Source organism: Saimiri boliviensis, chromosome 10, assembly GCF_048565385.1.
Source record: "Saimiri boliviensis isolate mSaiBol1 chromosome 10, mSaiBol1.pri, whole genome shotgun sequence".
Lineage (NCBI taxonomy): Eukaryota > Metazoa > Chordata > Mammalia > Primates > Cebidae > Saimiri > Saimiri boliviensis.
In genome coordinates this window covers 122,675,287-122,695,141 of record NC_133458.1, presented here as the reverse complement: position 1 = coordinate 122,695,141, position 19,855 = coordinate 122,675,287, and the positions used below count along the sequence as shown (strand labels likewise).

The 19,855-nt window shown below is 42.4% G+C and overlaps 1 protein-coding gene across 2 annotated transcripts; it reads right to left on the bottom strand.

Moving 5' to 3' along the window:
• Positions 1–16,282: 16,282 nt before the first annotated feature.
• Positions 16,283–19,680, bottom strand: LSM5 (LSM5 homolog, U6 small nuclear RNA and mRNA degradation associated). Of its 2 annotated transcripts, none has more exons than XM_003930727.4 (5): positions 19,591–19,680; positions 18,520–18,615; positions 17,879–17,906; positions 16,943–17,015; positions 16,283–16,537 (listed from the first exon to the last, which is right to left on the bottom strand). In XM_003930727.4, exons 1-5 carry the CDS (start codon positions 19,634–19,636, stop codon positions 16,505–16,507), a joined length of 276 nt encoding a protein of 91 aa, XP_003930776.1. In that variant the 5' UTR covers positions 19,637–19,680; the 3' UTR covers positions 16,283–16,504. The 2 variants fall into 2 exon arrangements, with proteins under 2 accessions (XP_003930776.1, XP_039318027.1); XM_039462093.2 differs by having other exon boundaries at positions 18,550–18,615.
• Positions 19,681–19,855: the final 175 nt, after the last annotated feature.

Genomic DNA, 19,855 nt, shown 5'->3' with positions numbered 1-19,855 from the left:
ACATCACCCAGGCTGGAGTGCAGTGGTACAATCTCAGTTCACTGCAACCTCCGCCTCCTGGGTTCAAACAGTTCTCCAGTCTCGGCCCCCTGAGGAGCTGGGATTATAGGCGTGTGCCACTGGGTTTGGCTCATTTTTGTATTTTTAGTAGACACCAGGTTTCACCACGTCAGCCAGGCTGGCCTCCAACTCCTGACCTCAAATGATACACCCATCTTGGCCTCTCAAAGTGCTGAGATTACAGGTGTGAGCCACTGTGCCTGGCCTTGTGAAAATGTTAGTGGCATTTTGATTATAATTGAATACTTTTAAAAAAATCAAATGCGCATACATATGATTGTTTTGGGCAGGTCTAGATGTACAGCGTCCGGCGATGTACACCTGGTCCAGGTGGACGCCGTACACCTGGTCCAGGTGTATGGCGATGTACACCTGGTCCAGGTGGACGCCGATGTACACCTGGTCCAGGCGTACGGCGTCCGGCGATGTCCACCTGGTCCAGGTGTACGGCATCCGGCGATGTACACCTGGTCCAGGTGGACGCCGTACACCTGGTCCAGGTGTACGGAGTCCGGCGATGTACACCTGGTCCAGGTGTACATCTCTGGACGCCGTACATCTAGACCAGGTGTACAGCAGGGGGTAAAGTAAATGAAGCACTCAAATATCCATTAACTTTAGCTTGTTGAGAATGGAGCTTAACTTGCTGAAAGGGAGTGCACTTGCTATCTAAGATGGTTTGAATATTCGTCCTCCTCAAATCTTACGTTAAAATTTGATCCCAATGTTGGAGGTGGGGCCAAGTGGGAGGTGTTTGGGTCATAAAGGTGGATCTCTTATGAATGTCTTAGTGCCAACCCCATGGTAATGAGTGAGTTCTCACTCTATTAGTTTAGATCAGGCATCCCCAAACTTTTTACACAGGGGGCCAGTTCACTGTCCCTGAGACCATTGGAGGGCCGCCACATACTGTGCTCCTCTCACTGACCACTCATGAAGGAGGTGCCCCTTCCTGAAGTGCGGCGGGGGGCCGGATAAATGGCCTCAGAGGGCAGCATGCAGCCCTCGGACCGTAGTTTGGGGACACCTGGTTTAGATAATACCTGGTTGTTTAGAAAGAGTATGGTGGGCAAGGTGCAGTGGCTCATGCCTGTAATCACAGAACTTTGGGAAGCCAAAGTGGACAGATCACTTGAGGCCAGGATTTTGAGACCATCCTGGTCAACATAGCAAAAACTCATCTCTACTAAAAATACAAAAAATTAGCTGGGCGTGGTGGTGCACACCTGTAATCCCAGCTACTCAGGAGGCAGAGACACAAGAATCACTTGAACCAGGGAGGCGGAGGTTGCAGTGAACCGAGATCACACTACTGCACTCCAGCCTGAACAACAGAAAAGTGAAAAAAAAAGCATGGTGCCTCCACTCTCTGTATGTGATGTTCCCTCCCATCCCTCTTCACCCATCTTCCCCCATGACTGGAAGCTTCCTGAAGCCCTCACCGGAAGCACATGCTGTTGCCAGGTCCCCTGTACAGCCTGCAGAACCATGAGCTGAATAAACTTCTTTCTTTATAAATTACCCAGACTGAGGTATTCTCTTATAGCAATACAAACAGACTAAAACACTACCTTACTACAGATAGGAACTATTGCTGAACAGAACAACAGAAGGCATTGATTGAGATTTTTTCAAAGGGTAAATTTGGCTCAAATATACTCTTCCTGGTCACCCTCTAGACAAGCTGCTCTTACCCTGTGTTTTAGTTTCCTATTGTTACATGAAACACACACACACACACACACACAGAGAGAGAGAGAGAAACATAGTGCTTTAAAACTACAATGATTTATCATTTCTCCTAGGTCTATGGGTTGACTGGGAAGTTCTGCTTCACGTGCTGTGGGCTGAGGTCATTCACACAGCTTATAGTCAGCAGGGAGCTTAGTAAGAGATTCCCATCTGCTTTACATGGTCTTCTGTCAGTGTCTCCAACTCCAGCTCTTCCTCCGTGTGGCCTCACTCTGCAACCAGATGGCCTAGACTTCAGTACAGCATAACAGCTGGGTACCAAAAGAGATTGTTCTAGAAGACAAGCCCCAGTATACATGATCCTGCCCCTGCTTGTATCATGCCAGCTCATGTCCTATTGACTCAAAAAGCCCCATGCTGATGTGAGAGGAGACTACACAGTGAGTGGCTCGCTGGGCCCATTGTTGCTGTCTACAGCCTCAAAGTGCGCATTTTTTCACTTACCTCGCTAGAGAGCATAATTCTCTGCATAGAGGACAACTGTAAGACCCTGTGGCCTAAAGACTCTCTGAATCAACAGAAACAAGTATAAAATTGTGAAAGTAAGTATAAAATTGAGTTAAGAGGATTTTTGAGTATGTTAGTTAAGAAGCTCTGTTACTTCGTGCTACTAGAAAGAAAAGTAATAATAAGGACAAGTGAAAATACGAACCCAAAGAATCTGATCATAAGGTTTAAATTATCGAGCCTCGAACTAGCGGGTGTACCTAATTGAAATCCGCCTTCAGAAATGCCTCTCTTATTTGCCTTTCCTAAAGTTAGTAAGTTCATTCACTTCTTTATTCCTTCAGTTAGTGTTTTTGAAGCACTAGGCACCACTTTACATTCTAAGGTTCAAATTGTGTCCTGTTCCGTCTCTCATCTTCTCCAAAGTGGACTCCAGCAATGGCCCAATAGCTGGTCTCTCTACCCCAACCACATGTATCTCAAAGTGTTTGTCCAAAAATGCAAATCTAAATCCATTTTGTTGCAGCTTTAAAATCTTCTGACACTGTATGAAAGCTAAACGCTCTAAAGTGGCTTTTTTTTTTTTTTTTGAGACGGAGTTTCACTCTTGTTACCCAGGCTGGAGTGCAATGGCACGATCTCAGCTCACCGCAACCTCCGCCTCCTGGGCTCAGGCAATTCTCCTGCCTCAGCCTCCTGAGTAGCTGGGATTACAGGCATGTGCCACCATGCCCAGCTAATTTTTTGTATTTTTAGTAGAGACAGGGTTTCACCATGTTGACTAGGATGGTCTCGATCTCTTGACCTCGTGATCCACCCGCCTCGGCCTCCCAAAATGCTGGGATTACAGGCTTGAGCCACCGCACCCGGCTAAAGTGGCTTTTAAGGCCCTTCAGAGCCTAATTGTCATCTACTTTCTATTAAAGGATAATTCTCTACGAAAAGGTAAAATCATGACTCTCATGCAAACATAAAATGAAAGTTTGTCAAAGATTATATGTAGCTCATTGATTATGAGGAACTTGTAAGGTGTTAAAGCCCAGTTGAAAGGTGTGTCTACAAAGCAAACACATATATAGGCAATGAAGAATGCTAAAATGAATTTGTTAATAGATGCAAACCTGAATGCTTCCATGGTACGGTTTGGGGGTGGAGCAGGCAGGGAATCAATGTCATCTACCTGACAGAATTCATTTCATTTTTATAAAAAAGATTAATTTGCATTACTATCAGTTCTCTGCAACTTACAGGGTGGTAAAGGAGTTCAAACACTGAAAGCTGCGGACCACTGTAGAGCCAGATATTATGGAATAGTGCACCAGACAACGTTCAGCATTCTGTAAGGCACCCGGTCATCTCAGTAATCTTTTTTCCTCTTTTTTTTTTTTTTTTTTGCCCTTTCCAAGTCTTTCACACTTCCCAGCCTCACCTTCAACATTCCTCCAGCCTTCTATCCTATATGGTAGTCACAGTGCCCGCTTCACAGTTGCCTAGGAAGGCCCTAAAAACTTCTGGCCACTTCTTGCACCGTCTACAACAAGGGCACTCTTTATTAGGAGATCTCCTACTCATTATTCTTTCCATTTTCTCAGCAAATACTTCCTTCTGCACCAATGATGGACCCAGCAGTGAAAATTCAGAAGTGAAGAAGGCAGAGTAGGTTCCCAGCCTAGACCAGGAACTCATTCTGTGGGTGGTGCTATTTACTTTGAATCATCCAGACTTTGGGAAATGCACTGATGTGCAACCACTGTGTAACTGTGAGTGAGGATGGGGGCTTCTCTTCATAGTCCATGGGCATTTTACTGTTGATCATTCTGGATGAAAGAGGAATCCTCAAAGGAGACTGAGGAGGAACACTAGGAGAGAGAGGAGAACCAGAAGAGAGCAGGACAAGGCAACACAGGAGGAGCAAAGGAGTGGTCCACAGGGCAACCACCATGGACAGGTCCAGTAAGAACATAAACTAACTATGAACATTTGTTTTGGAAACCCCCCTCTGCAGAGTGTTTCAATGGGAAGATGGAAGCAGAAATCATATTACTCTAGGCTATCAAATAAAATGTAGAGCTATTTTTTTGAAGTACTAGGGATTCTATTATTGGAACTGGAAAGAGAAGGATCAGAAGAGAAAGTATGGGTGCAACCACTAAGTCATGCCCCAAAGAAAAGTCACCTATATACATATTATGATGAAGAAAAAAGCACTAGATTTGGAGTTTAAAACTTGCATCCAGCCGGGCGCGGTGGCTCAAGCCTGTAATCCCAGCACTTTGGGAGGCCGAGGCGGGTGGATCACGAGGTCAAGAGATCGAGACCATCCTGGTCAACATGGTGAAACCCTGTCTCTACTAAAAATACAAAAAATTAGCTGGGCGTGGTGGCGCGTGCCTGTAATCCCAGCTACTAAGGAGGCTGAGGCAGGAGAATTGCCTGAACCCAGGAGGCGGAGGTTGCGGTGAGCCGAGATCGCGCCATTGCACTCCAGCCTGGGTAACAAGAGCGAAACCCCGTCTCAAAAAAAAAAAAAAAAAACTTGCATCCAAATCCTGGCTATGATATGTAAGCCTTGTCATGCAGTCTGTTAGGACGTTAGTTTCCTCATCTGTAAAGAGGGGACAGTAATGCCCCAAAATATCATTCAGTGATATAATCTTTGTGAAAGAACATAGTCCAAAGCCTAGCACACCCTATGTGCCCAATATGTGTAATTTTAAGCCTCAGAGAGACAGCAACTACTCCCTCGATAGTCATGTAGATAATCTTGACAAACTCGCACTGCATTCGCTACTGATTGAGGTTTGGTTTTTGTTTTCTGTCTTTGTTTTGCTTTACGTCCTGCCTGGGTGGAGTTCCAGAAGTGGAGAGTAAAAGAGCACACTGTCCAAAGGCTTTGAGAACCTTGTTAAGAAAAAGGTGACCTTCCTTTGCTTTGATTTGCTTTACTGAAGAGCAGAACACAGAAAAAGGATGAGACTTGTGGCTGGACACAGTGGATTCCAAAAGAGACCCTAGAAGCCCAGTCTCCTTAAAACATTTCCTGCCTTTTCTATGATATTAATGAAACCCCAGAAAGACACTGTGATGTAGACAAACTGGAAACATGAAACAGCCCTTTTCATTGTGGAGGAGGCAAAGCAAGAAAGAACTGAATTCAGCAGCTTGAAGTAGAATTGATACAGACCCAAGGCCTCTCACAGCTGACCTTCCCACAACTGGCCAATCCCAGGTCTGCCATTCCCACCCCCAGAGGAGGGTTAACCACTTGGAACAGATGACCTTAGGCTTCCTTTCTGTCCTAAAGATGGGAAGACTACTTCACTTTCTCTCCTCTAGACAGCATCCTAATTTGTCCCCACTTAGACACATATCTCAGGACAAGAGCTTTTGAAATTAATGATGCTTTTCTAAGAGTAAGTGCTTCTGTTCTAATCACCCGCTATTTCTTGCTACCCACGGGGCTCAGCATTAGGATTGCCTAAAGTAATCAGCAAATTGCCAAAAATGCACTGTTCTTAAGCTTCCAAAGTGAGTAATAAATGATGATGAGTCACTCTAAGCCAAGTAGTCACCTCGCATCCCTTATAAAGTGAACTTACATGTCAGTATACTCCCTAGGAGGCAAATCAGAATCTGCAGGGTAGGGGTGGTAAGAGCGCACATTTTTTTTTAAAACCTTTTCAACTTTTAAAAAAATTAAGATGAAATTCACATAATAGACAATTAGCCATTTTAAAATGTACAATTCAGCGGCATTTAGTGTGCTCACAATGTTGTACAACCACTAGCTTTCACTAATTTCAAAACTTTGTATCACCCCATAAAAACATGCTGTTCCCTTTAATTAGTCATTCCCCCTTCTTCCCTACTCCCATCCCTGGTAACCTCTAACTTGTGTTTTATCTCAACTTTGTCTATTCTGGATATGTCCTATAAGAGAAATCACAGTGTATGACCTTTTGTGTCTGGCTTCTTTCACAGTGCAATGATTTCAAGGTTCATCTATGTTGTAGCAGGAATCAGTACTTTACCCATTCCTTTTTATGGCTGAATAATATTCCATCATATGGATATACCACAAGTTGTTGATTTTATCTGTTGATAGACATATGGATTGTTTCCAACTCTTGACTATTCTGAATAATGCTGCTATAAACATTCATGTACAGGTTTCCACATGGGTCTCAACTGTTTTTGATATGCCTCTTCCCTCTTTCAGTTCATGAAAACACTTGACTAGAACAACTTCCAAGAAATCCCCAGTAAGAAGGAATAAGATATTCTTAAGAAAGGGATATTCTTTTTGCTGTTCTATTTTTAGTTTACTATATGATTTTATTTGAAATATTTTAGCACAGTTTTGACAGAACACTGTATTCTATAAACACACCACAATACGCTATATTAGAAACAATATTCCTAAATATTGTTGACATATAATATGGTATAATATAAATACTTGTAAGTTGATAAATGTAATTTTAGTCTGGTCTCAATGACTTTCACATGTTTATATTTATCTGACTCCCTTATTTTACTAGATAGAGGCTGAGCCTCTCTGCATTCAGCAGACTTAGACATGATCAGAAAATGTGGTTGGTATCACAGCTTACAGAACAATGAGTAGCAAAAGATGGGCAAACACTGGGATCAGCTGCTTACAGAGGATCTTTATTAACTGGGTTGGATTGCAACCCTCAAATCTCTTTAAAACTTGGCCCCTGAGTATAGCCAAATCCAGCCTATACACATTGTGTATAAAATACTTTAAAATACAAAAGTCATTTAAGTAATGATAAAACAATAAATTCTCAGGACAAGGAAAGACAATGCAGATTTTTAAGTCATGTTTTCTGTATGAGAACCATTATTTTAAAACTGGTTCAGTATATTCTTAGATTCTAAATGTCTCAAAGCAGAATATTTATCTCTAAATGAATCACACTTAACTAATTCTGTGTTTAATCTGTATTTACATGTCAAGATATCTTCATAAGCAGGTCAAAAACTTTATTTCCATTTCTGTAAGAAATTCATTTTCTCTAGGAAAAGAAATTCAAGGCTGAGCATGGTGGTTCACACCTGTAATCCCAGCACTTTGGGAGGCTGAGGCAGGTGGATCACTCGAGGTCAGGAGTTCAAGACCAGCTTGACCAACATGGCAAAACCCTGTCTCTAAAAAAGAAAAAAAAAAAAAAAGAAAAAAAAAATATATATATATATATAAACTACCCAGGTGTAGTGGCATACACCCATAGTCCCAGTTATTCAGGAGGCTGAAGCAGGAGAGTGGCTTGAACCCGGGAGGAGGAAGTTGTAGTGAGCCCAGATTATGCATGCCACTGCACTTCAACCTGGGTGACAGAGCCAGATCCTGACTCAAAAAAAAAAAAAAAAAAAAAAAAAAAAAAAAAAACTAAACAAAAAAACAAACCAAAACAAAACACTGTCCCTTTTTGTTTTTTTTTTAAGATGGGATCTTTCTCGGTCGCCCAGGCTGGAGTGGAATGCAGTGGCATGATCTTGGCTCACTGCAACCTCCATCTCCCAGGTTCAAGCAGTTCTGCTGAATCAGCCTCCCAAGTAGCTGAGACTACAGGCGTGTGTCAACACACTCAACTAATTCTTTGTATTTTTAGTAGAGACGGGGTTTCACCGTGTTAGCCAGGATGGTCCTGATCCCCTGACCTTGTGATGTACCCACCTCAGTCTCTCAAAGTGCTGGGATTACAGGCATGAGCCACCTTGCCCAGCAAAAGACTATCTTTCTTTGTTTCTTTCCACGTGTTTATTTATTCATTCGCATTAAATATGTTTTTGCCTTTAGTATTCTGAAGTAACAAGTCTCTCAAGAAAATGATTGTTTTAACTACAGATTTTATTTGAAAAATACAGGTAGGATGGCTGGACACCATGGCTCACACCTGTAATCCAGGACTTTGGGAGGCCAAACCAGGCACATCACTTGAGGTCAGTAATTCAAGACTAGCCTGGCCCACAAGGCGAAACCCCATCTCTACTAAAAATACAAAAATTCAACTGAACTCTTGTTTTATAGGTAAATCAGCTGAAGCCCTGGAATAGAAAAGAGCGACTTGCCCCAAGGTTACACAGCCACTTGGTGACAAACTCAAGTTTTCTGATTGCCCTTCCATTTCCCTTTCCAAATTCATCGCCTCTCTACTTCTGTGTGTGACTGACACAGTGCCTGGACTCCTTCCTATCAGGGGGCCCTTCTGGGCCCAGCAGATGCATAGTTTACATCCAGAAAGCTGTGCAGCTCTTGTCATTGGTTTGGTTTTGGTTTTTAGTAAACCCTTCTCCTCTTCAGGGTGTGCATCTCCAGGGGAGGAGATTTAGCTTCGTCAAGCAGAGTCACTATGCCATTTTAGGATCTTTACTCCTTTCTGACCTCAAGCTGTTTTTTGAAGGCACTTCATCATAACCATGACTCTTTCTTCCCCTGTGATAAAACCTCAAGACCTCTGAAATCCTCCCTTCATCCTGGATTCCACCAAAGCACTCTCTTCTCAATTCACCAGAAAAGCCTGAATAGATCTGAACCTGCAACCCCCAAAAGATTCCCCATTCTCCTTGTAAACTGGATGGTGCAAACAGATCCTTTAGAGAAGGAAATCCCTTAACTCCACCCTCCAGAAGTTGCCCAGGCTCATTTTGACTCGGGCAAACCCGATTTTCAGATGCGCCTTGTGCTCCAGGTACTCCACATCACTCACAGCCCCTAATGCCAGATCCCTCGAAACTCCCCTCCTGTTCTCTTTGTCCCTCTTTCTGCCTGACAGGAACTTGCTCATTTGCCAAGGCCCAGCTCAAGGATCTCCTCTTCTAGGATGCTACGTCATTCTGGGCCCATCAAGGTTCGGATGAGGAGACTTTATTTAATGAAAGGATTACTCACAGAGATAAGGTAGTATTAAAAAAATTAATGAGCAACTGTAAGGCCCCAGACAATGGCAAATGTGGGAAGGCGCTACTAACCCAGGACCGAATGGGATAAGGAGAGGAGACGTGTTACTAGAGCCCTTTAGAGCTAAAGACTTCTTTGCTTTGGTAAAATAATAATAGGTTGGGAGCGGGGGCTCAACACCTGTAATCCCAGCACTTTGGGAGGTTGAGGCAGACGGATCACGAGGTCGAGAGACCTAAACCATCCTGGCCATCATGGTGAAACCCTAACTCTACTAAAAATACAAAAATTAGCCAGGCATGGTGGCGCGCGCCTGTAGTCCCGGCTACTCAGGGGGCTGAGGCAGAAGAATCGCTTGAACCTCAGAGGCAGAGGTTGCCGTGAGTCAAGATCACACTCCTATACTCCAACCTGGCAACAGAGAAAGACTCTGTCTCAAAATAAATAAATAAATAAATGAATAAATAAATTAAATAATAATTATTATCAGGTAATAATTGCTGTAATTTAAAAAAAGAGACAGCTAGAGACTTCTTGCCAGAGCTTAAAAGAAAAAAAAAGAAAGAGAGCTAGAAACATGGAAGAGGAGCTGCCAGTACATGCTACAATCATGGGGAGGCTCAGCCACTGCTGAGACAGAGTGCTGAAGCCAGCCTGTGCCAGGGAAGAAATGGCCCAGCCACTCTTTCTTCCCACCCTTTCATCTCCCACCTGTCATGAGAGAGTAAGTGAGCACAGGCTGCACAGTAGGCTGGATTCAGCATCCCAGGACACAGAGCAGGGAATGGATGGAGCAGACAGAGAGTATCTAGCAAGGTGGCTTTCCTTCTTCCCCCTCCCACAAGCAGAATCCAGCCCTCTCCTCTTTACATGCTGGAAAGGCTAATGTATTCATGACATCATATCACATGTAGGGAGATCTCCAGCTCTCTGGCCAGGCAGTGAGCTTCTCGGGGGCAGGCACAAAGTGGTACTCAATAAATGGTTGCTTTATTAAAGATTTAATGATAATGGTGAACATATTTTGAAATCTTCCACCTCTTTATTTTACTACTTTTACTATCTTAAAGCTCATTGCTTTGTGAGTTCAATTATTTTCCAATTAATAAAGCCCACATTCTTAGTCACCATCTATTTCAAAAAATATCATCTGAGTCCTGTGCCCTAAGCACTGTACTTTGTGTGACAGAAGATTTAAAAATAACTAGGGGCTTGGCCGAGCAAGGTGGCTCACACCTATAATCCCAGCACTTCAGAAGGCCAAGGCAGGTGGATCACCTGAGGTCAGGAGTTTGACACCAACCTGGTCAACATGGTGAAACCTCATCTGTACTAAAAATACAAAAATTAGCTGAGTGTGATGGTGGGTGCCTGTAATACTAGCTACTTGGGAGGCTGAGGCACAAGAATCGCTTAACCCGAGAGGTAGAGGTTGCAGTGAACCGAGATCATGCCACTGCACTCTAGTGGAACAATCAGAGTGAGGTTTTGTTTCAAAAAAAAAATTTTTTTGGCCGGGCGCAGTGGCTCAAGCCTGTAATCCCAGCACTTTGGGAGGCCGAGGCGGGTGGATCACGAGGTCGAGAGATCGAGACCATCCTGGTCAACATGTGAAACCCCGTCTCTACTAAAAATACAAAAAAACTAGCTGGGCGTGGTGGCGCGTGCCTGTAATCCCAGCTACTTAGGAGGCTGAGGCAGGAGAACTGCCTGAGCCCAGGAGGCGGAGGTTGCGGTGAGCCGAGATAGCGCCATTGCACTCCAGCCTGGGTAACAAGAGTGGAACTCCGTCTCAAAAAAAAAAAAAAAAAAAAAAAAAAAAAAAAAAAAAAAATTTTAATAACTAGGGGTTCTATTCTTGAGGTAACTGTTATGGACTAAGTGACAGGTAGCTCCAACTATTGAAAAGGAATTATTGTGATGGAAAACCTGTAAAAATAAGTTGATTCAGAGGCTCTTTAAATAATGATAATACATAATAACTAGCACCATTTATTAAGCACTTATTATGTAATTGAAACTATGCTGGGATAGGGCACAGTGGCTCACACCTGTAATCCCAGCACTTTGGGAGGCCAAGGTGGGCAGATCACGAGGTCAGGAGATCAACTTCATCCTGGCCAACATGGTGAAATCCCATCTCTACTAAAAGACAAAAATTAGCCGGTTGTGGTGGTGCACACTTGTAGTCCCAGCTACTTAGGAGGCTGAGGCAGGGGAATCACTTGAACCCAGGCAGCAGAGGTTGCAGTGAGCTGAGATCGCACCACTGCACTCCAGCTGGCGACAGAGCAAGACTCCCTCTCAAAGAAAAAAAAAAAAGAAAGAAAGAAACTATACTGGATGATTTACATACCTTATCTTTGTCAGTCTTTACAACCTTGAGAGGTGCTTATTATTCCCAATTTATGAATGAAGGAATTGAAGCTAGAGAAGTTAAGTCAACTGCCCCAAATCACACAATTAACCAATCGGGGTAAGATTAGAGTCAAGGTAAGTCTGATTCTACAGCCCATGTTTTCGTTCACAATGCTACCTGCTGAAAGACAATATTTTACAATAGAAAAGGCACCTCATATAGAAAATATGGATGAAATATATGAATGAAAAACAGATTCTTCTTTTGATAAAAAAAAAGAAAAGAAAAGAAAAAAAATGGGGGTGGAGTGAAATAGTAGGATAAATTCAGCCCCTTACCTGCCCTTGTGGTGTGATTCAATAGTAAGTACACCAGAGTGGGAGAGCAGAAACCTGAGTTCTAAGGAGGCTCTGAGGAAAACTAAAAAGCCTTAGCTCTAGCAACTAGCTGCCTAGTTCCACAGTGCCCTCTTGTGATCAGTTGATGTCATGCATGATTTTCTTAAATTCAAGAATGAAACGCCTGCGAAGCGAAGATTCAGTCAGGGTCACTCCTGGATAAAGTAGATTAGGTCTGTTTTCTGACCGCTCTCTATTTCAGCTTCATACTCACTGACCTGAACTCCTTGTGACTGAAATAAATAGAGCGTGGATTTGGGTGTCAGGCTGATCTGAGATCACTTCTTAGAGAGAGGTCAGCCAGGAGGCCTGCTGTCTTCCAAAAGAGGGACTCAGGGAGCACCAGGACCCTGCTCCCAAGCTTCTGCCTCTGATCTTTCCCGTTAACAGCTAGAAGCCCAATTGCATCACTGCACTGAGGGCCTATTTACCACACCAACCAAACTCAACATACTCAGACGATGGTGGCCTGGCCCACATCCTAGTCTACAGTCCAACAGTGTAACAGGATTTGTTTCCCTTGAAATCAGGACAGTGCATGGTATTAACTGCCTGAGGTTGTTATTTTTCTAGGAGAGAATAGCTATTCAAGACAGTTTCACAGTATGACAGAAACCTCCATGACCTGTCCCATATAAGCATTGAGTAGTGATAGAGGGCTGAGGGATCCCATAGGAATTTCCGGAGGAAGTGACACTTGAGCCTAGTCTTGAGTACAAGTAAACCAAGTGAAGAGAAGTTTGGAGATAAGGCTCTTCCCACAAAAGTCCGACCTGAGTGAAGCCAAAGGCCAAAGAGGGGAAACAGCCAGTGTTAGAAATTCTGTGCTGTTAAGGCGAGACTGAGTTGTGGTTGAGAGGTCAATAGGAACCCCTCGTGGTAACCTGGTAAGAAACTTGGTCTTTCATTGTATGGAAGGTGACTTACTGAAAGGCTTAAAAGCCAAACATGACATGACCATATCCTGCATTATAGATTAATCGGTTGCTTTGATGACTGGGATGGACAGATGTGCCAGGGTAGAGATGGGAGGAAGGCAGGAAGGCAGAAGAGGTTGTTGTCTTAGTGCAGCAGAGACTTGAGGGCTATTGGAGTTTTGAGGGAGCTGATAATTAGCACTCTTCTTCCACAACTGAATTCTGAACCAATTGAGAAAAAAGGCAAACTGGTAAACAGACAGCGGTGATTTTTATTACTGACACAGGCTAAGTGGACGACGTAACTTCTATCTACAGACTGTAGTTAACTTCTTTGGAACTCCAGAATTATTCAGATTTACCCACCAAACCATAGGCATTATTGACCACCCCAGACTTCTTTACGTGGGGCATATACCTCCAAAACTTACAGGAAAAAGCAGAGCAGAACCCACACTCCCTCAGGCTATCAGTCTGCATGTGTCTGGGCATAGAGAATAAAGGGACAGAGAGAGGGCAGATGTGTTACACTAATTAATCTTTTACATAGAAGAAAACATCCAAGGTAGAAAAGAAGCATTCTTCCCTTACATTTCCCTTCTTTTTGTTCTTTTCACCGACTGGACTTAACCATTAAAGCCATAGAGAAGAACACAGTTAATCACTCCCAAATCCAACTACTGTTGGGATCACTGAAAGCAGTTCAGATTTTGACCCAAAAGGCTCTGAACGGAGTCAGAATAACACATTAATTAAGGGAACTCCAAGGCTTCTGTAATTCTAAGTCTGAAAATTCACTCCATTTCCCACAGTATCCCCAACCACATGATCGGTGAAGGCTAATTTTAGGTGTCAAGTTAACTGGATTAAGGATATCTAGAAACCTGGTAAAGCATTATTTGGGTATGCCTATGAGGGTGTTTCCAGACTACTGTAGGGTGTGAGTCTGAGGGGACTAGGTGAGCTACACCTTCAATGTGGACCAGCATCCAGTTGACAGAGGGCCCAAAGAGAACAAAAACAGAGAAAAGGCAACATGCCTGTCTCCCTCCTAGAGCTGAGATATGCTCTTCTTTCTCTGTCCTTGGACATCAGAACTCCTGATGTTCTGATCAAGTTGTCCTGAGGACAGAGAAGGAAGAGTCTATCCCAGCTCTCGGAGAGCTTTGGACTCCAGGGCTTACACTAGCAGCCCACTGGGTTCTCAGGCCTTAAGCCTCAGACTGAGGATTTTATCTTCAGCATCCCAAGTTCTGCCCTCTTTGGACTTGGACTGAACCACATCAAGATCTCCATAATTGCATGAACCAATTCCTCTAATAAATGCCCTCATTTATCTATATACATATACTATTGGTTGTCTCTGGAGAACAACTAACACATGGTCCAACGTGGCATGTTGGCACATTAACACCCAATAATAGAATGCCAAGAACAGAGATGCCCAGATCTATATATAATCCTCTCCTATTATCAAATTTACTAGAACTTAAATCTCTTTGCAAATCAAAGTTCAAAAACATTCAATTCCACTAGAATTAAAATCCAAAACTAAATACTCTTATTTTGTGTTAAGAGTAACCAGCCTGGGCAACATAGTGACACCTGGTCTCTACAAAATATTACAAAATGAGGTCAGACATGGTGGCTCACACCTGTAATCTCAGCACTTTGGGAAGCCAATCAATGGCAAAAGCCTCATCAGATAAGTTATTTACAAAATACAAATGAGATCAATATTAATGAAGAAAATTTTAGGCTAGGCCTGGTGGCTCATGCCTGTAATCCCAGCACTTTGGAAGGCCAAGGCAGGTGGATCACTAGAGGTCAGGATCAGCACTTCGGGAGGCCAAGACGGGTGGATCACTAGAGGTCAGGAGTTCAAGACCATCCTGGCCAACATGGTGAAACCCCGTCTCTATTAAAAATACAAAAATTAGCCCACCTATAATCACAGCTACTTGGGAGGCTGAGACAGAAGAACAGCTTGAACCTGGGAGGCAGAGGTCACGTTAAGCCAAGATAGCACCACTCCACTCTTCTCTCCAAAAACAAAAGAAAAGAAAATTTTAAACATGCCAGGTTTTGCTTGTAAAAAATGACAGAGGAGAGAAGGTAGAACACAGCTAATATTGGGAAGGATATAAATAGTACTACGAAAGACTTCTGGCAAAAATGTATATTGGCACAAACATTTTCTTGGCAACACAATCTATACCCTTTGATCTTATATTTTTGAGTTTACTCTAGAAAAATAAAAATATAAAAGATCTACTTAGACTACTGTGGCCAACAAGAATAGGCTAAATAATTTATAGTAAATCCATTTAATAAAATATTATGTGAACATTAATATTGAAATATTTGACACAAAGATATTCACCATTTAAATTCAAAAAATGACCTAGGTGGAGGGTATTAGCAGGATGAACAAGTAAAATAAAATGTGTACTGACAGTAGACTGAGAAAGTCTATAAAGATATACAGCAAAGCATGATCAATTTTCTCCTTTTTGCTTACATAGAATTCTACAATGTGCATATATTACCTGTTTGTTTTTAATAGGAGTTCTTGTCTTTGACTTAATGTATACAGTTCAATCATCTTATTAACAGTTATTTGATTTGATCTGAGCCCTAGAGTTCATGGCTGTTTTTAGTATCTTTTACCTTAAAGGTCTGTCTCCACTAATTTCCTGGCAATTCAGTAATAATTGCATTAAGGTAATAACTCTCTGAACCAATTTACAAGCAAATAGATAAAATTTCTATCTTTAGGGTAATTCCAATAGATAATTCCTGCATTTCTACAATGTGCATATATTACCTGTATATTGTTTGCTTGTTTGTTTTTGAGACAGAGTCTCGTTCTGTCACCAGGCACTAGGCTGGAGTGCAGTGGCACAATTTCAGCTCACTGCAACCTCTGCCTCCCGGGTTCAAACAATTCTCCTGCCTCAGCCTCCCGAGTAGCTGGGACCACAGGCACACGCCACCACGTCCAGCTAATTTTTGTATTTTTAGTAGAAACAGGGTTTCACCATGTTGGCCAGGATGGTCTCGATCTCTTGACCTCGTGATCTGCCCACCTCGGCCTCCCACAGTGCTGGGATTACAGGCTTGAGCCACCGTGCCTGGCCTGCTCTGTTTGTTTTCAACAGGAGTTCATGGAATTTGAAATCAGTAAAAAATTCTCATTATATAACAACAGCATTTTAATTGAATTTTCTAAGTGATTGTTTCCAGTTGTTTAAATGCACCTGTTCAAATCAAAGTTCATCATTTTGTTTGGAACAACTTTTGTGTGACAATCAAATGGTAATGTAAATGAGAAAACAAATAGGCATATAATGACAGAAAAGTAAGTGGCAAAATAACTATAATTGCTATTCCACTGGCTACTGGAGGACAATAAATAAAATGACAGTTAACCAAAAACACTTTTATTTTCGTCTTCAAAGAAGAAACTCTTCTTTTTCCAGAATAATCATGATTAACTTACAAAAATGGGTACACATCTTCAAAGCACTTCCCTTTAACGGGAAACTTAGCTTTATGGGATTTAAACAGAAAGCAAAAAGAAATTCCATTTTCTTGTCATTATAAGACAAAACAGAATCTAGTGTAAGCCAAGGAAACTCATTCATACTTCAGGTCCTTCTCCTCCAGGAACCAGCTGCATAAAGAGGAAAGACAGTTTATTAATAACACTACCACCATGTCATCTAAAAACCCCTTGCTCTTCATTAAGCTACCTTTTTCTCTCCTGACTCCACATTCCCATTTTCTCGAGACTGTCAATATCTATTTACAATTCCCAACATCATCAATTAATACTTACTATCTCAACAGCAATTTCTGACAAAATAAATGATTAAAAGTTCCAAGCAAACTAACTTTAGGCCCAATGCCTCTTCAACAGCTCAGCTGTAAGGCCCTGACCACAGAGAACCCCTTTCCCATCTTAAATACCACTTGGCCATGATCATTTAGTCAAGGAAGCCGCATTAAGGTTAGTTCGTAATCACTGCCCCACAAAAATGGGCTCCCATCTAAATAAAACAGTTTCAATGTGTCTTACCATTGTTATATTATTTCCATTTAGCAAAATCTGATCTAATTTAGTAATCCTTCTTCCTTCTGGTGTAATTTCACTAAATGAATAGAAAAAATACAGTCAGGATAAACAGTGACAATCAAAACCAACATTTTATAAATACTTTCCCTCTCTAAAAAGGTTATTCTTGCAACTAAACTACTGTAAGTTGGGCAATTACATCAACAATTTTCAGATACAAAGGTTATCCACTAGGTAATGTACCCTTCATCAAAAGCAATAGAATGAACTCACTGACCTAAGACCCACATATATCAGACAGATCTTAATGAAAAGAAGTGAAAGCTTGCCAAGGAGATTAGATATGAAATGAAATGTCCTTTAGGTTTGTTTTGTTTTTTTAAAAGACAGGGTCTTACTCTGTTGGCCAGGCTCGGTACAGTGGTACGTACAATTATAGCTCACTGCAGCCTAGAGCTGCTAGGCTCAAGGGATTCTCAGCCTTCAGATCAGCTAGAACTACAGCTGCCCCTTACCATACCCAACTAATTTTTAAATTTTTTTGTAGAGACAGGGGTCTCCTTTTGTTGGCCAAACTAGTCTCAAACTCCCAGGCTCAATCTTCCTGCTTTGGCCTTCCAAAGCGCTGGGATTACAGGAGTGAGCTACCATGTTCAGCCAGTTCCTTGATTTGACTTGAACCCTAAGATTCCTGGCTTTTTGTTAACTTCTACCTTAAAACTGTGTCTCCACTAATTTTCTAGGAGTTTAGTAATGACTAAGGTAATTATCCTCTGATTCAATTTTACAAATAAACAGACAAAATGTCTATCTTTCTTTAAGGTTATTCCAACAGGTAATTTTTTCTCATAATTTTACTTAGCAGTAGTAAAACTGTCTTTAATTAGAAGAGAATTCTTTGTCTTTCCCCCCAATTCTTTAAGTTTTAATGTTACTCACAACTCAGTGACATCTTCCAGTACCATATCTGAAATTTGGTGTTAAGAAAACGCAGAATTTACCCTAGCTTCTGCCTTTGTTCAGCTTTGCTTTTGCTTTTGGTTTTTTGTTTGTTTGTTTGTTTGTTTGTTTGTTTGTTTTGAGACAAGTTCTAACTCTTGTAATCCAGGCTGGAGTGCAGTGGCACAATCACCCCTCAGTGCAGCCTCAACCTCTTGGGCTCAAAGGATCCTCCTGCCTCAGCATTCCAGAGTAGCTGAGCCCAGAGGTGCACGTCTAATTTTTGTAATTTTTGTGGAGACGGGGTTTCATCATGTTGCCCAGGCTGGTCTCAAACTCCTGGGCTCAAGCGATCCACCGACCTCGACCTCCCAAAGCACTGGGATTACAGGTGTGAGCCACTGGGCTCGCCTGTTCAGTTTTAATTATAATGTTTAACACAATGGCTCAAATTTAGAATGCTTGTTGTGGATAGAAACTTTACCTTCTTCCAATACATACCCCTAAAAACATTATCATAAGTTTCCTGAGAATGAACTGACTTTTATTATAATAATCACAAATACACTGATTGTCTATAGTCCTTATGTTATTAAATACTTAAGAAAAACCTATACCACCAAAACCTTTTAAAAGGATACTGACAAAGTCATCAAATCCTAGAAGGGTACCAACAATTTCCTTATCACTCTTCATAACAATGTGAATTCTTGATCCAATACATTTGTCCACAAGCTCTGAAAAAGGAAAAAATATTGTTTTACCATTCATTATTTCAACAAATATTTGAGAGGCTACTGGCACTCTTACTTGCATATAGTAAAAGAAAAACCAGGAAAAATATTCATTCAATAACTTTAGGTCTTATAATACAAATCTCAGGTCAAGCACAGCGTTTGGCACATAATGAGCACTCCAAGAGTCTGTGGCATGAAGGAATGAAAACTTTTCAATCATGGCCATGTCCACTAACTCAATCACTCTTCACCAGCTACAAAATATAAGAGAAGACAGGCAACAATTATATTCACTGGAAACTCTTTCCTGTCACTGCTTCCCTCCCTCAACTGTCTATCCTCTGCTCTGACACCAGCTTGAACATCCCGTTAGCCAGCCTAGCATTATGCAGCATGATGTCTATTTGTCCAGTATTCTCTCCTGCACTCTCTTGTGTGCTATCTGAAGGCAATGACTATGGTTTTAAGTTTATCGTTGAAAAATGCCCAGGAACGGTATCTAGTGTATAGATGCTCAGTAACTACTTGTTGAATGAATGAATAACAAACAGAGCCAGTTTGCAGATTCCTCATTTAAGGCTCATTCCGGACCAGGGTGCTAGGGTCATTAACCAATCAGATACATAAAGTAGTCTATCTAAACCGGGGATCATAACGCCAGGTTGAGAAGTGGGCCTGCTATCCATAACACTGCAAAGGCAGGTCACAACAAAGGAGGCCGACGACACGTTCATTAAATGTGGATCTTTTCCAGTGACGGTCTGGCTCGAGGAGTCAGAAGTCCTTGCCTGGAGGAGCCCGACCACGTTAAAGAGCAGGGCGGCCCGCTGCCGCGGAGACTTGCAGCAGAGAATCGAGCCGCCTTCGGTCCTGTACATTTCCCCACACTCCGCCAGGGCCTGCCTCGGAACAGCCCCTCGCCCCCAGTGCTGAGCTTCAGCTCCCTCTGCCTCCTCCCAAAAGGAGGGCGATTACCTAACGGCAGCAGCTGCGACGGGTTCGTAGTAGCATTAGCCGCCATGGCCACGCCGGAAGTGGTCTGCGTTCATAGACGGTGGGAGGACTTTGAAAAGCGCGCTTCCGCTTTTTCCGCAGCCCTAACAGACTCGACCAATCTGCGACCGAGTGTGCGATCCAGCAGGCCGCGTGGGTCGCGTTCTCTGGGTTTTTCTCCTCGGCAAGCGAGATCCGGGGAAATAGTTCCTGCCCACTGGACATTTTACCATCTCGGCCGATACCC